The sequence below is a fragment of the Mercenaria mercenaria genome, unplaced genomic scaffold, assembly GCF_021730395.1.
Source record: "Mercenaria mercenaria strain notata unplaced genomic scaffold, MADL_Memer_1 contig_4702, whole genome shotgun sequence".
Lineage (NCBI taxonomy): Eukaryota > Metazoa > Mollusca > Bivalvia > Venerida > Veneridae > Mercenaria > Mercenaria mercenaria.
Window position 1 is genome coordinate 13,030 of NW_026462951.1, and position 18,105 is coordinate 31,134.

Sequence of the window (18,105 nt, forward strand, 5' to 3'; positions counted from 1 at the left end):
TGATTTAACCTAGTGACCTAGTTTTTGACCCCACCTGACCCAGATTTAAACTTGACCTAAAGATCATCATGATTAATATTCTGACCAAGTTTCATTAAGATATGGTCATAAATGTGGACTCTAGTGTTAACTAGCTTTTCCTCTGATTTGACCTGGTGACCTAGTGACCTAGTTTGTTTGTGTGTGTGTGTGTGTGTGTGTTCGGGTTGAACGTCTTTTTCAACAATTTTTCAGTCATACAAACGACGGTGTCTACTTGTAGCAGTGAGCACAATGCCCAACTTTATAGTGCTGCCTCACTGAAATATCACATCGTAGACACATGGCGTGATATCCCACCCAGTCACATTATAATGATACCGGGCTGACCAGTCCTAGCGCTATCCCCTTAATGCTGAGCGCCAAGCGAGGAAGCTGCTAGTACCATTTTTCTACTTCTTTGGTATGACGCAGCCGAGGATCGAACCCAAGACCTCCCGCACTAGAAGCGGACGCTCTACCACTAGGCTACCGAGGCAATTGACCTAGTTTTTGACACGACATGACCCAGATTCGAACTTGTCCTAAAGATCATTAAGTTTAACTTTCTGACTAAGTTTCATGAAGATACAGTCATAAATATGGCCTCTAGAGTGTTAACAAGCTTTTCCTTTGATTTGACCTGGTGTCCTAGTTTTTGACCCCACCTAACTCAGATTTGAACTTGAGCTATAGATCATAAAGATTAACATTCTGAACAAGTTTCATTAAGATATGGTCATAAATGTGGCCTCTACAGTGTTAACAAGCTTTTCCTTTGATTTGACCTGGTGACCTAGTTTTTGAACCCAGATGACCCAATATCGAACTCGTCCAAGATTTTATTGAGGATAACATTCTGATCAAGTTTCATTAAGATTGGGCACACATTGTGACCTCTAGAGTGTTAACAAGCTTTTCCTTTGATTTGAACTTGGGACCTAGTTTTTGACACCAGATGACCCAATATCGAACTCATCCAAGATTTTATTGAGAGTAACATTCTGACCAAGTTTCATTAAGATTGGGCTAAAATTGTGACCTCTAGTGTTAAGAAGCTTTTCCTTTGATTTGACCTGGTGACCTAGTTTTTGACTCCAGATGACCCACCCGGCTGTACATATTCCAGAGTAACTGTGGAAAAGTTGCGGACAAATGCAAAACTTCCATGGAAAGCAGGTACTTTCCATGGAATAGTCCGGAAAAGTCACCTGTTATATAACATGTCCAGAGTGATTGCAAATGTTTTCCACGGACATCTCTGGAAATTACTCTGGACATCTATCAAAATGTTCATGGAATATTCACTGACACTGCGGAAATGTAGCACTTTGAAAAAATTCTGGTCATTTAACTCTGGAAATAACTGTCATTTTCTAACAGATTTTAAACACATCAGAAAACAATTAGCATCAGACTGGGAATACCATGTGATCAAGCTCAACCAATTAGAATTTAGATGAACTGATCTTACAGAGGAATTTTCAAAATGTGTAACTGGAAGTCTGATGTTAACAAGTTGTGTAAAAATTAGTGAAACTTTATTATATGAGGTAATTCAGTTCAAAGTTAATATTGAGGGTTCTAGAAATTGCTCAAGTAAGTTTGTTTACAAAACTGACCGATGAAACAATACATATGTTTGTAATTATGCTAATTAACACATGTATGTATATTTGTACATCAGTCATTCTATAGCATAAAACAATGAATGCTAAAGTATAACCAAAGGCTTCACAAAGATTTTATAAATAATATGCATATATGAAAACAGATATCTTTAGGTACTTTCTCTGAATGATTTCATCATTATTTAAGTGTAACTAATCTTTGTCTGAAACTAAGTGTAACTAATCTTTGTCCGAAACTACGTATATGCTTAAACAAGAGCTGTCTCCATAGGATGACACATGCCCCCGATGGCACTTTGAATGAATAGTTATGGCCGATGTTAGAGTTTTAGACTTTTGACCTACGGACCTGGGTCTTGCGCGTGACACGCCGTCTTTCTGTGGTACACATTCATGCCCAATAATTTTAAAATCCATGCACGAATGACAAAGATATGGACTGGACACGCCCATCAATGCACTATCATGAAATATGACCTTTAACGTCTAAGTGTGACCTTGACCTTTGAGCTACGACCCTGGGTCTTGCGCGTGACACGTCGTCTTACTGTGGTACACATTCATGCCAAGTTATTTGAAAATCCATCCATGGATGACAAAGATATGGACCGGACACGAATGCACTATCATGAAAAATGACCTTTAACGTCTTAAGTGTGACCTTGACCTTTGAGCTACGGACCTGGGTCTTGCGCGCGACACGTCGTCTTACTGTGGTACACATTCATGCCAAGTAATTTGAAAACCCATCCATGGATGACAAAGATATGGACCGGACACGAATGCACTATCATGAAAAATGACCTTTAACGTCTAAGTGTGACCTTGACCTTTGAGCTACGGACCTGGGTCTTGCGCGCGACACGTCGTCTTACTGTGGTACACATTCATGCCAAGTTATTTGAAAATCCATCCATCGATGACAAAGATATGGACCGGACACGAAAATTGCGGACAGACTAACAGACCGACAGACGGTTCAAAAACTATATGCCTCCCTTCGGGGGCATAAAAATATTCTAATCAGTCACTTTAAACTGGCAAAGATTCATTTTCCTTGTTCATATATATCATAGTGTTTGAAACTGCAAAAGTGATCACATGCAATAAAATCATATTGTTGTACTGAAGTGTTATTGGTCACTATACATGTACTGCAAAAAAGTCTATTAATCACATTTATTGCTATTGAATAATACTGTCAGCAGAACTTCCTGGACCACTGCGGAATAACTCCGGAAAATTGTTCACGGACATCCGTGGAATCACTCCGGAAAATTGTCCATGGAAAGTTCTCCAGAAATCCCTGGACATTTTTCCGCAGTATTCCATATCAAGCTCCGGAAAGTTTGTCCGAATACTCCAGAGTCCTGACTTCCATGAAAATTCAAAGACATTCCATGGAAACTTCTGGAATTTTGACAGCCGAGCAATATCGAACTCGTACAAGATTTTATTGAGGGTAACATTCTGACCAAGTTTCATTAAGATTGGGCCAAAAATGTGCCCTCTAGAGTGTTAACAGTCAAATTGTTGACGACGGACACAGGGCGATCACTAAAGCTCTCCTTTGAGCACTTTGTGCTTAGGTGAGCTAAAAATGGTGGTCCTTTATAAAACATATAATATCGGTATTAATGTTATAGGGATTTCATGTCTTACATGTTAATATGAATACAAGGTGACATCAGTATTATATAAGCATATATTTCACAAACAGATCTCTTTCATTTTTACATGTTGACATAATTACCCCACCCACTTTATTTTCAATGGAAAAAATATATTTAGATCTAAAAAAAAATTCTGACGGTAAGATTTCAAAAATATTTTGCAGCTTTTAATGACACACAAAACTGCTTTAAAATGGAAAGAAAACAAGAGGGCCATAATGGCCCTATATCACTCACCTGTCGTCATTGCACTTAAGGACAAGGTCAAAAAATCATAATCAAGATCAATCAAAAGAATCATGAGAAAATATAGTTGAAATATTCTTAAAGATACAGATATGTCAAAATACACCTATAAATTGGAGGTACCATCCATGTTGTACCACTGGAAAGTGGTCTCGGTTTTTCCCTACGGCCAATAATAAACAAGAGGGCCATGAAGGCCCTGTATCGCTCACCTGACCTATTGACCTTAAGATCATCAAGATTAACATTCTGACTAAGTTTCATTAAGATACTGTAAAATCTGGTAAATAAGCGTACACGCTTATAATAATTTTAGTGACACTTTTATGCACCTATTTTTGATATGCGCTTACATTTAAGCCAAAACTATGCGCTTAATTTTGATATGCCTTTATAGATAAGCCGTGTGCGCCTATGTTTGATATTTTAGGAATAATGACAGTGCTAACCTTGCTTGAGAAAACGAAAAAATAACATGGGCATGGACGTGCGCAGTGTACTACTTCCTTTTATTGCATAGGCCTACAGTATTTATACATAATGAAAACATAATGAACTTCATAATTTGCACATAATTTTCAATCTCTCGGACCATTCAATAATTTTATCCAATATACTCTTTTCAAAGATTTACAAAAGAATGACAAACTGTTATGACAAGGCAAACAACTTTTCTGGTATTCAAACTTTTACTTTCATTTACTGAAAACATTTTCTATTCGAAAAAACAATAGACGGTATAATCTTTTAACACCCATCTGCTATTCAACAGGTAAGAACACTTGTCATCTGTATTTATGATAAACAATTATCACGGTATAATACCGGTAATTACGTCTTTTTGCTGCTTCTGTTGTTTGCTTAGCAGTAATTGGATATGTGCCTACTTTCGAGACAAAATTATGGTAAGGGCATGACATGCGCTTATTATCCCATACGGATTAACGGTAAGGCCGTATGCACTTACTTTTGATATGCGCTTATATTCGAATATGCGCTTATTTACCAGATTCTACAGTATGGTCATAAATGTGGCCGCTAAAGTGTTAAATAGCTTTTCCTTTGATTTGACCCAGTGACCTAGTTTTTGACCCGACATAACCTAGATTCAAACTTGACTTAAAGATCACTAAGATTAACATTCTGACTAATAGTTTCATGAAGATACAGTCATAAATGTGGCCTCTAGTGTGTTAACAAGCTTTTCCTTTGATTTGACCTGGTGACCTAGTTTTTGATCCCACCTGACCCAGATTTGAACCTGACAATAGATCATCAAGATTAACATTCTGACCAAGTTTCATTAAGATATGGTCATAAATGAGGCCTCTACAGAGCTTTTCCTTTGATTTGACCTGGTGACCTAGTTTTTGACCCTACATGACCCAATATATAATCTTCCAACAGCGTGGCATACTCAATTACTCACTTGAGTAAACTTAAATATTAAAACCAAAAAACACAGAAAGCTAATTTTTCGAAAAAGACAATAAAAACTAGAAAATGCTTTTGTAAAAAAGCGCATGTCTCCCCCAATGCAAAGTCCTATAGGCAAGAAGTCAATAGGGGTCAGGAGCGAAAGTCAAAGAGACACTGATGGTTGGCTGCAATAGGGATCATCTACTTGGCATGTCCAGTCATCCCGCTAAATTTCAACACTCGTGGCCTAGTGGTTCTCAAGTCACTGTTCAGGCTCCTGTGACCCTGACCTTTGATCAAGTGACCTCAAAATAAATAGGGGTCATGTACTATGCATGTCCAATCATCCTATTAAGTTTCAACATTGTAGGTCAAGTGGTTCTCAAGTTATTTCCAAAAAATGATTTTACATGAACAGGCCACTGTGACCTTGACCTTTAATAGACTGACCCCAAAAACAATAGGGGTAATCTACTCTGCATGTTCAATCATCCTATGAAGTTTCAACATTCTGGGTCAAGTGGTTCTCAAGTTATTGATCGGAACTGGTTATCAATGTTCAGGCCCCTGTGACCTTGACCTTTAACGGAGTGACCCCAAAAACAATAAGGGTCATTTACTCTGCATGAACAATCATCCTATGAAGTTTCAACATTATGGGTCGAGAGGTTCTCAAGTTATTGATTGGAAATGGTTTTCCATGTTCAGGCCCCTGTAGCCTTGACCTTTCACAGAGTGACCCCAAAATCGTTAGGGGTCATCTACTCTGCATACCCAATCATCCTACGAAGTTTCATCATTCTGGGTCAAGTGGTTCTCAAGTTATTGACCGGAAATGGTTTTCAATGTGCGGGCCCCTGTGACCTTGACCTTTGACAGAGTGACCCCAAAATCGTTAGGGGTCATCTACTCTTTCTGATCAATCATCCTATTAAGTTTCAACATTCTGGGTCAAGTGGTTCTCAAGTTACTGACCGGAAATGGTTTTCAATGTTCAGGCCCCTGTGACCTTGACCTTTAATGGAGTGACCCCAAAATTGATAGGGGTCATCTACTTTGCATGTACAATCATCCTATGAAGTTTCAACATTCTGGGTCAAGTGGTTCTCTAGTTATTGATCGGAAATGGTTTTCAATGTTCAGGCCCCTGTGACCTTCACCTTTGACGGAGTGATCCCATAATCAATAAGGGTCATCTACTCTTTATGACCAATCATCCTATCAAGTTTCAACATTCTGGGTCAGGTGGTTCTCAAGTTATTGATTGGAAATGGTTTTCAATGTTCAGGCCCCTGTGACCTTGACCTTTGACGGAGTGACCCCAAAATCAATAGGGGTCATCTACTCTTCATGACCAATCATCCTATGAAGTTTCAACATTCTGGGTCAAGTGGTTCTCATGTTATTGATCGGAAATGGTTTTCAATGTTCAGGCCCCTGTGACCTTGACCTTTGACGGAGTGACCCCAAAATCAATAGGGGTCATCTACTCTTCATGACCAATCATCCTATGAAGTTTCAACATTCTGGGTCAAGTGGTTCTCTAGTTATTGATCGGAAATGGTTTTCAATGTTCAGGCCCCTGTGACCTTGACCTTTGACGGAGTGACCCCAAAAACAATACGGGTCGTCTACTCTAGCAGCCCTACAACCCTATGAAGTTTGAAGGTTCTAGGTCAAATGGTTCTCCAGTTATTGCTCGGAAATGAAGTGTGACGTACGGACGGACGGACAGGGCAAAAACAATATGTCTCCTGGGGGAGACATAATTAAAGGCTGGGGGGGGGGGGGGGGGGGGAAAGCTTAGACACTCACTAGGTCAAAGAAGTATAAAATACACAGAATATGTACATTAGTGTTATTGTTTTTTATTAGAAACTTCAAAGTTCTATACAATTCTATACAAATTGAAACAGTCATGTGCACTACTGCTTAGCATTGTCTTCGCGCTCTATTCTAAAAATAGATTTTAACCATCGTCGTCTGAACTGAGTATCTGAATGGAATGTTTACATGCCGCGGAATTCAAAATGGTGAACGCTAATGACCCTCCATACCAAGATTTATTTGATCCACGCATTGAAAAGAACGATGGCGTGAAAACTCACCTGTTGACAATAAAATGGGAATTTGCACAAAAATACACTTTCCCTAGCAGGTAATTTCGCGTTTTCTAGAATTTCTACAAATACACATGTACTTACAAGAGGCCTAATTTGGTCATGTAGGCCTACCCTATTCTGACCCTTTCATTGAAAAGTTCGTCCACGATATTTAAAGCGGATATTTCACTCAGAAATTTTTGATATTCATTGATCTTTTATTATTTTATGAATGTCTGTTTTTATGGGATTAGTTTTAAAAGATATAGATCTACCAAGACCTAATGACCTATATTTTATTAAAATCGTGTTAATATTGCAGCTTTACTTCGAAAATGGTTGGTGGACGATTTAAGATTCTTCCTTATTTAGTGCAAAGATTTTACATACTAGTATCTGTAAACAAGATAAGTAATGGCCTCTGAATTAAAAGTCAACATAAATTTATAACGTAAATGCAAAGTTTGCGATACATATCCTTTATTCAAATTCACCATATAGAATAGAATACAGTTCTTCTTAGGTGGGTTTTCAGTAAAGGTGCCAGATTTCGGCTATGTTTCTATCAAATTTGGTCATATTATCCTGAATATACATTTTTGTTTTAAAGTATCTTATAAATGTCAAATCAAGAAGCCCTAGTCGGGAATTGAACCTGGGTCGCCGCACAATAAATCATTACCGACTGTCTTTACCAGTACAGCACTTGTATCTATAATTGTGGCAGTTTATGTAGATATAACGCATATCTTTTGTGTTATAACATCTGCAGGACCCTGATAATATTGGTTGGTGCCCGAGCCAGGTAAGGCATGGAATAGACATGTGCTTAAGGTATTCTAGTATAAAATGCGAATAGAACTTATAATTGAATACATTCTCCCTCAAGGTCACCATAAAATGAATTGTTTTTCATGTTGACATCATTTCCTTTTGAATTATCCGTTTTGGGGCCGTCAAACGTTTACGCTTTGCATCGGAAAACGCATACGAAAAGTGTTTTAACAGCACGTGAGCCCGAGCAATTCTCGTAAGCAGACGTTTTCTCTTCTGCTAAAACACCCCTGAAAAGTGAAAAGAACAGCAGTTGTATGCTAGATTAAATATATGCCTGGAGCAAAACGTTACAAGCGCTGTAAAAACAACTACTCCTCATGTTTTTCAATTATAGCATTCAGTCTGTTAGTAATTGAGTTTCAAATCTTTATTAAGAAATACAGGAATTACTTGCTAATACTTAGGAATTTACTCTTTTTGTTGTTGTCGTACGATCTGGAGGCCAGTGTCTCTAAACGTTTTTCGTTGCCAAACTTAACAAATGGTTTATGCATTTTGATATAACAACTGTAACGTTCTTACAGTTGCATGATGAGGTAGTTTCAGAAAGTTGAACAGCAAATATACGAGGAATCTTTAAAATATCTGCCACACGTTATATTTAACAATCATACAAAACTTTTTTACTATGATAAAACAATTAAATAAAACAAGAACTGACTTTTAAGATCGGTCGTAGAAATTTAGCGGCGTGCCGTAACCATGGAAACGTCTACAGAAGCTGGTAATCGCGGAAACTCAAAACACTTTCTTGTGTCATATTTCAAAATGTATTAGTAACTTGATTTTTTTCATATTTTCATTAAGTTATGAATACCTATTGTTTGCAGTGAGTATTTTAAATATTTTATTAAAGTTCTCAATTGTCGTCAGCTCGTGCAAATTTAGTAATTTGCACGTGCATTCAATTGTGAACCAGTAAGGTGCCTTTTTTAATCAAAAAATAATTTTTGGACTTAGTTACAACTATGGCTGATTTTTGTCTTAAAATGTTGTATATTACGCATGTAATAAAAATTCTAAAAATTTGGATACGTTAGTTTAACATCATTTTATACATTAATGCAGCGGATTACATGCCATACAGGTTATTAATTCGCTTCCTCTTTCAATACATATGGACAATGAAGTTAAGAAATAACTCTTAAGATATCGGGTTGGAATATTTAATGTATATCATATAATAACAAATGTTTATTTAATTAATTTTTGGAAAACGTGTGGATAAATTATGTTGTGGTACTGTCTTTTGTTAATTGTTAGTATTGTATAGATACGCTTAATGCATGCATAAAATTGTTCCTTTTTTTTCGTTGATATGTTTACTATTACTGTTACGAAATAAAGTATTTTAGAGTTGATACTTCTATCACTTTAATAATTCATCATATTTCCGGACCTCTCTCCATAATTCAGCTGTACCATAATGGGGGTAAAAAGGCCCAGAGTAAAGAATTCGTGTGTGTAGAGAGGATCTAACAACAGTGATACTAATGGTCATGCCTTCTTCTTTTGCATTCTATAGAAACCCGGTGCGCCATGTTAATTGTCAATTGCTAAATATCAGATATCAATGCTAAATGCCAAACACCTTATGCAAAATGTTTTGGAAACGAAATGACATTTACTAGTATTAAGTACTATGGGAGGCTATATGGAAAGCCGGTGCGCCATGCTATAATTGCCAAATCCTAAATATACGAGGAATCTTTCAAAATGTCTGCCACATTTACTTTACCGACCATGATAAAACGATTAAGTAAAATAAGAACCGACTTTTCTGAATACGAGTTGTTATGATTATATTCTGAATGTTATAGATCAGATTATGTCTGAAGACAGATAAAAAATATGTTTTAAATATTGCTTAAAACTCACCAGAGGTCACCATTTGTCGTCTTTATTTCAAAATTTTCGCGGGGGAGATCCCCCGGACCCCCACCAGCGGGAGGGGGAATCCCCCTCCCACTTGATAACTTCAATTTAACTCACGCTACATTCTGATCAAGTTTCATTAAGATTGGGCCAAAAGTGTAACCTCTAGACTGTTAACAAGCTTTTCCTTTGATTTGACCTAGTGACCTAGTTTTTGTTCCCAACATGACCCAATATCAAATTCGTCCAAGATTTCATTGAGGGTAACATTCTGACCAAGTTTCATTAAGATTGGGCTAAAATTGTGACCTCCAGAGTGTTAACAAGTTTTTTCTTTGATTTGACCTAGTGACCTAGTTTTTGACCCCAGATGACCCAATATCGAACATTCTGACCAAGTTTCATTAAGACTGAGCTAAAATTGTGACCTCTAGATTGTTAACAGTCGAATTGTTGACGACGACGGACAACTGACGATGACGGACGACGCCAGCTGATCACAAAAGCTCACCTTGAGCACTTTGTGCTCAGGTGAGCTAAAAAGTTGGAGTCACCATGCAACTAAGAGATTTATTAAGAAAAAATTGTCAAAAACTGGTGAATTTTGATCTTTTTAGTTCTTTTTGATTTTATTTACATTTTCTAGATAAAATAAAGTGATATGTTGAAAATGTTTATTTCAATTATAACATATCATTATGTATCAGTCAGGAAAATATCAAAACCAAACCTGACCTACTTTCATAGATATTTGAAATTACCTACCCCTACCATATTGTAAAACGTCAAAAATAAGGGTGAATTTTTTTTTTTCGCAAAGAGCAGAATCTATTTGGTTAAATGGTACATTATTAGCCCTATAAATTAATTATTTAGCATTATTTTTTGGCAAAACTTTTGTTACAAAGCAATATTCGATGGAACATTTTTTAAAATGGCGGATATCCTGAAAAAAATGCTCGTACATCCTTAAATAAAGACAACACAATTCATATTATACATCACTCTAAAGAATGTTATGGTGATAACATTTTTAACAAGAGGGCCGGGCCATGATGGCCCTATGTCGCTCACCTGAGTATCATTGCTCTTAATGATAAGATCAAGTTTAGACATAGATCACATTGGCATACACATTAAATATCATCAGGATACATAGTTTCTTTAACAGTCCCTTTTGACCTAAGGGTCACTTACTAGTTAGGGCCAATCTCCATACCAAGTTTGAGGGTCCTAGGCTCAAATGCTGCATTTTTGTACTAGCATGACTATTCCTTATCCTGGAAGACTGAAATAACATTTAAAACCAATCTCATTAGATGCTGCTGAGGTATATTCATTTACATAAAATAAAGGGAGGTAATCTGTCATAAATTCAGTCAAAAGTTATCTATCCTGATTGTCCGAGTCCATCTGATGGCATAAATGACATTTCAAATCAGTATTTTTATTGGTTACAGAGAAACACCTATTTTAATTTGAAACAAAGGGAGGTAATTTGAAATAAATCAGTCCATAGTTATCTACCCTGATTGTATCAGTCCAACAAATGACAATAATGAAATTTCAAATGAGTCCTACAAATACTTACTGAGACAAATCCATTTTTAATAAAATCAGGGGAGATAGTCATGCATTGGTATGTGCATGTAGAAGATACAGAGTACAAGCCTTTACAACATTATATTAGTAAAGTATTCACATCGATAAACGTTCAATCAAGAGTTATCTAAAATGTGGTCTGTATCGTGTTCACTGTTCATAAGCCAAAAATAGTTAATTTTGGCCCTTTAAGGAGCCATAACTCTGGAACCCATGATGGGATCTGGCCAGTTTTCGAAAGGAATCGAGATATTATGCCAAGTTGTGTGCAAGTTTGATTAAAATTGATTGCAAACTGTGGTCTCTATCGTGTTCACAAGAAATTGTGAACGGACGGCGGACTATCACAAAAGCTCACCTTTACACTACGTGACAGGTGAGCTAAAAACTATTTTCAATTGTAATTTCTATCATTCTGGTCACATAAAAAAAGCGTGTCTATTTTGGCTTTATAATTATGTTGACGAATGACTGTTACAAAATTTTCTAGATATCTTAGTTAGAATTTATAAAAGCAACATTTTCCTGGTAAAATTGATATAAGTATGAAATACAGTAAACTTTTCAAGGACCAGAATTTTAAAGTACGTTTTTGGCCACCATAAAAGTAACACTACTAAAGATATCTTAAAAATTCAGACAATTAACCTCATTCTTATAAGATAACGCTGAAATTCATGAAAAACTCCTGCTATGGACTTGGATCAAGCAGTTGTAACAAGAGATTTCTGTAAAACATGCATGCCCCCATGATGGACCCCGTTGGAAATAAGTTTTTGCATGTAAATGCCAAAGCTTTACGGGCAATCCAGTGCACTATCTTCTATTTGAAATTATAAATACTGTGTGTGTGTGTTCGGGTTTAACGTCTTTTTCAACAATTTTTCAGTCATATAAACGACGGTATGGTATAACAACTATCTAGAGGTGATATCGATATCTTTTACATTTTTTGTTTCAGTAACTACATATTCAAAACAAGAATAACATCCTGTGATAAAGTATAATCAATATTATATGATAGATGACTTTACTATTACAGTCTAACCTGTACTAACGGTCACCTCCGATCAGCGGCCATTTTATGACGCCCCCGACGGATTTTCCTCTATTTTATTACTTTATTCAGCGGCCACCTGCCGTCCGCGGCCAGCGGCCACCGAAATTGCCTCCCGACCGCCGTATTTGACCCCTTTCAGCGGCCATTTTTCTTCCTAAACCAATTATTTTTAGGCAATAATCGCCGAAGATACCCGATTTTGAGAAGCACGTGGTTGCTAAGTTTCGCGTGACTTCACCACAAGAACGACAAAATGACATTGAGCTTCTCAATTAAAACTGATAACCAAAGGTGTAATCCCCTTTTGTTATGATCAAATGGCCAGTAATTATCGGTAATTAGTGTGTCACCTCGTGTCAATTTTGTTGATCACAGTTTGACCTCGGTTAAAGATAATACTCGATAACTAATAAGTAGCATAATATTTGTGATTTTTTTTATACATCTGTCATCAAAATACTATTAAATTTATACGAAATTTATTGTGTTTGAAAAAAATATAAACCACTCTATCTTTTACGGAACGTAACGGCAATCTTAGATTTAGCGTAGACAATAAGCGCCGAGAGTAGCTTCCCTTACCAAAATGGCGGAAATTGTAAAACAAACTTGTTTTGAAGTTGGAAAATTGTCTGTTGTAGTAAAAAAAACCACGCCGGAGTTTTAGATTGCTAAGAAGACCATTCGTATTGCGAAGGCAAATGCACGTCATTGTATCGTGGTAAAATAATAATGGAAAACCCAAAAAGAAATGGGCCTAAAGGCTATAGACTGGTCAGAAGTCTGAAAAATACATATACTGGCTGCACCTCCGATCAGCGGTCACCTGGCTTAAGCGGCCAAATTGTCTGCTTCCCTTGGCTGGCTGCTTAAGACAGGTTAGACTGTACAACTGTGATCTGTGAAATACTGTGATAATTTATTATGCTAAGTAACTTGTATTGACATGAAGTGCACAAATAAAATTATTATTATTATTATTATTATGTGTTTCCCATTTTCAGTCCTGTGATATCTGACCACCAAAATATAGGGGCCATCAACTTCCTAAATCCAATCATGCCATCAATTTTGAAGGTCCTTAGTTGAGTGATTCTCAAGTTATTGAGCAGAAATGGTTTTCAAGGCTCAGGTGCCTGAGACCTTGACCTTTGATCTAATGACCCCCAAAACAGTAGGGGGGTCATCTTATTTATTTATTTATTTTGGTTTTACGGCGCACCAACACAGTATAGGTTATATGACGCCAAACAGGACTACAAATTTTGGTTTCACATCTCATTTACATCAAAATAAAAACATGAGGGGGTCATCTAATTTGTAAATCCAATTAGCTATCAAGTTTGAAAGTTCTGGGTCTATTTTTTCTCAAGTTATTGGGTGGAAACCATTTTCAACCTCCTGCTTTAGACTTGCTGGATCAAGCAGTTGTAATTTTTGATGGCTGCTGCCACCAGAGTCAGCAAGAGTTGTCTGTAAAATATGTATGCCTCAATGATGGGTTGTCCCATTTTCAGTCCCTTGATCACTATGACCTTGACCTTTGACCTATTAACCCTCAAAACAATAGGGGACATCACCTTCAAAAAATCCAATCATGCTATCAAGTTTGAAGGTCCCCCGAGTCAAGTAGTTCTCAACTATGAAGAAACCATTTTCAAGGTTCAGGCCCCATTGACCTTGATCTAATAACCCCCCAAAATAGGGGTATCTACTTTATAAACCCAATCGTGCTACCTAGTTTGAAGGTTCTGGGTCAAGTGGTTCTAGAATTATTTGGACTGAAACCATTTTTAAGGTTCTGACCCCTATGGCCTTGACCTTTGACTACTAACCCCCAAAACTATAGGGGTCGTCAACTTCATAACTCCAATCAGGCAATTAATTTTGAAGGTCCTAGGTTGAGTGGTTCTCAAGTTATTGAGCAGAAATGATTTTCAATGCTCAGGTTCCCCCCCCCCCCAAGACCTTTACCTTTGATCTAATGACCCCCAAAACAGTAGGGGTCATCTAATTTGCAAGCCCAATTATGCTATCAAGTTTGAAGATTCTGAGTTTATTTCTCAAGTTATTGGGCAGAAACCATTTTCAGGATTCAGGCCCGTGACCTTGACCTTTGACCTGCTGAATTCTAAATCAACTGGGGTAATCTACTTTATAAGCCCAATCATGCCTCCAAGTTCAAGGTTCTTGGTCAAGTGGTTCTCAAATTATTAGGCAGAAACAGTTTTCATGGTTCCTGTGCCTTGACATTTGACCTACTGACCCAAAAAACATTAGGGGTCATCATTTTGATAATCCCAATCATTCTACCAAGTTTGAAGGTCCTGGGTCAAGAGATTCTCAAGTTTTTGGGCAGAAATGTTTCAAGGTTCAGGCCCAACCTTGACATCTGACGCCCCCCCCCCCCCCCCACACACACAAAAAAATAGGGATCATCTACTTCATAAGCACAATCATGTTTTTAAGTTTCAAGATTCTGGGTCAAGTGGTTCTCAAGTCATTTATTTATTGGAAACCGTGAGAGCAAATGGTTTTCAAGGTAAAGGCCCCTGTAACCACTGACCCCAAAAACAATATGGATTATTTACTTTATAAGCCACTGGAGATTCTTGGTCAAGTGGTTTTCAATTTATTGGGTGGAAACCATTTTTGCTTTATTGCCAGACAGACCAACCAACGTGACCAACAGGTCACTGAGGTGCAAAACAATATACCCCCTCTTCTTCAAAGGGGGACATAATTATGGAATCTATGTAAAACAGTTGAAAACACTAAGATCTTACTGACTGCTCTGACCACATTCTTGAATTAACAAGTTCTAAGGTAACTGTCTAATACAAGCATCAACAATTAGCTTAATTATCATGGTGCTGGACATATGAATGCATAAGTGCCCCAGTAGTGGTCAATTAACTTATTGAACAGATTCAGATGCCTCAAAAGTCCTGCTCAAGAATGTCTGATTCTGGACTTCCCATTCAAAAAGCTTGATACTTCTGTCGCCCAATCTGACCAACAACTGTCGCCAAATTGTCCAATTTGACTCAATAAGCATGGAACACAAATCACGAGGTTTTTGACGCATTACAGAAATCGTCAACTTTACAGCCTCATCCTTAGCAGTTATTTTCTTTGAAATCTGAAGACCTTCTCTTGTGTCAACTAATGACTGAATATAATCACATTCCCTGGATGAGCTGAACACATTGTAGACTGGCGTCATAAATGGTGAGAATGTGAGAAGATTGTAACTTGCAAGAAAACGGGCAAGTCTGCCATTTCCATCTGCAAATGGATGCAGGGTAAGAAACACAAAGAGGAAAAGGCTGGAACATTTGAAGTAAAGTTTATATTTCTCTTCATCTGAAACATTCTTATACCTGATGTTATCCATAATGTCATTCACTTTGTCAACCAAAGTCTGAACAGCTACATCGGCAAATATTTCGTCTTCAAATGTGGGATACCAGTATTCCTTGCCTTTGAAATTAGCTTTTCTATCATTTGTACTGAATCTTCCTGGCATCTGCGTCTCCTTCATTACACCTTGCATCAAGATTCTGTGAGTGTGGATAATCAAAGAGTCAAGATCTAAAACACCTTTACAGTCATCAATGGCTTCAGTTGAGTTCTTGTCTACAGCATACATATCTGTTTCAGTCTTAGACTTATTAAGTTCATTTGTGATGTGTTTGTAAGCTTTATACAAATTTTTTGTTTCTAATTCAGTTTTTGATGGCTTTGCATCACCTGAACTTGATAGTCTTCCATGATAATCACCAAGTTCTTCCTCTAGACTTGGGTATGTATCAAATTCTGGTGATTCATTTCTTTTATCTTCCACACATAGTTTCCTTTCCTCTGACATAACAGCTGAACTGTCAGAAAGTTTCCTGTTTGCTCCAGCCTCATCAATATCAAATTCTTTGTCCAAAATATGCATGATTTCCTCGGTCTTTCCTTCCTCTTTCACTCCAATATCTTCTTCTTTCTGTACATTGCACAAGAACTTAGTAAGTAAACTTCTAATGATTTGTTTTCTGTCAGTTTTTCTAGCAGTTTTCTTCAATTTCTCATAGGTTTTTTCATAATGCACAATGTCTTTGATCATTTCAGAAATTGGAGGTATTGAATTGATATCCCCAGTAATAGTAGCTTCCCTCCATGCAGGTCTCTCTGTTGGCTCAAATGAGAGGAACTCCTCAAGATTACCAGATGACCTTTTTTCTGAAAAATGGAAATGATCATGCCATTAAGTTGAATACTTTTTTTATGCAATTTATCTCCAAATATCGTGACTTGTTGGCTAGAGAGACAGCTCCATTATATGTCTAGTTTGTTCAGAAAAGTATATTTTCTCAAATAACCAGCTCTACGAGGGTTGTCCCAGAAAATCACGAACTTTTTTTATCATTTCGAAAATAAGCAACATATCAAAGAATTATTTTAACTGATGTTATTTCATCGTATACTCAAAAGGACTATAGAGTTTAAAATGAAATATCTGTCACATTATTTGAGTATTCTTTAAATAATGGAAGTTTCATGAAGATAGGGTCATAAATTAATGTTGCCTCTAGGCTGTTCCTAAGCTTTTCCTTTGATTTGACCTGGTGATCTAGTTTTTGACCCCTCATGACCCAGTTTGGAATTTGGCCTAGAAATCATCAAGACAAACATTTTGTGCTAGTTTGTATCAAATCAAAGGCAGAAAGTTTTTTCCCCTTTCAGGGGCAGTAACTCCAGAACCCATGAATGAAATCTAGCCGGTTTTCGAAAGGAACCGAGATCTTATTGTGACTTAAGCTGTGTAAAAGTGTGCTTAAAATCGAATGTAAAATGTCACTTCTGTCATGTTCACAAGGTATAAATTAACAATTTGGCTCTTTCAGGGGTCAATCAGGGGCCGTAACTCTAGAACCTTTGATTGGATCTGATGGATTCATCATGGAATCCAAGATCTATTGTTGTTAAAGATATTCAGCAAGTTTGTATCAAGTCAAACCATAAATGAAGTCTATATCCTTTCCGCAGCCTTAACGTACTAAAACGTATTAGCGTCTGATGGCCCTTTCACGCTTCCGTAGAAACAACATTTATGACAGGAAACTTATTTTGAAAATATTTCTGAAATGTCTAATCTGCAGCTCTCAAATACGGTTATATCTTACATCTGAGGCATATACTGACACTCTCAGACAACATCAAAAATGACATTTTGAGCGATTTGATGAAGTTCCAAAATTATCAATGTACCCTTGGTTTATCCAGAGCTCAAATATTTTTTCATAGATTAAAAGCTGACATGCTGTACTAAAGCCCAGGTAATTTCAATTCGTAATAAAGTGCTGAAAATTGGCTCCCCAATAGCGCAAAAAAAAAGAAAAGAAGTCCACGCGCATACATTTAGACGGGGTGACCCCTGCGCGTGACCCCTGACTATCTACGAATCAAAATGCGGCTTTCGTTTTCAAGTTTAGCATTTCTACTTTCATTTTATTTACTTCCGGAAATAGCTGAAGGTTGAGTGACGTCATTTTCTGTGTTGTCAAAAACATACGTTTGCCTGGCGAGATTGCATAAATATGTGATGGCCGTCCTAAGGATATATGGCTGCAAAAGCCAAAATAGCAGATTTT

General features: G+C 37.1%; 1 protein-coding gene across 1 annotated transcript in view; it reads right to left on the bottom strand.

The window, feature by feature from the left end:
• Positions 1–10,027: 10,027 nt before the first annotated feature.
• Positions 10,028–18,105, bottom strand: part of LOC128554084 (uncharacterized) — a 35,340-nt gene continuing 27,262 nt past the window's right edge. Inside the window, exon 5 of the mRNA XM_053535313.1 lies at positions 10,028–16,693. Coding sequence (XP_053391288.1) covers positions 15,381–16,693 — 1,313 coding nt within the window. The 3' untranslated portion in view covers positions 10,028–15,380. The remainder of the gene's footprint in view (positions 16,694–18,105) is intronic.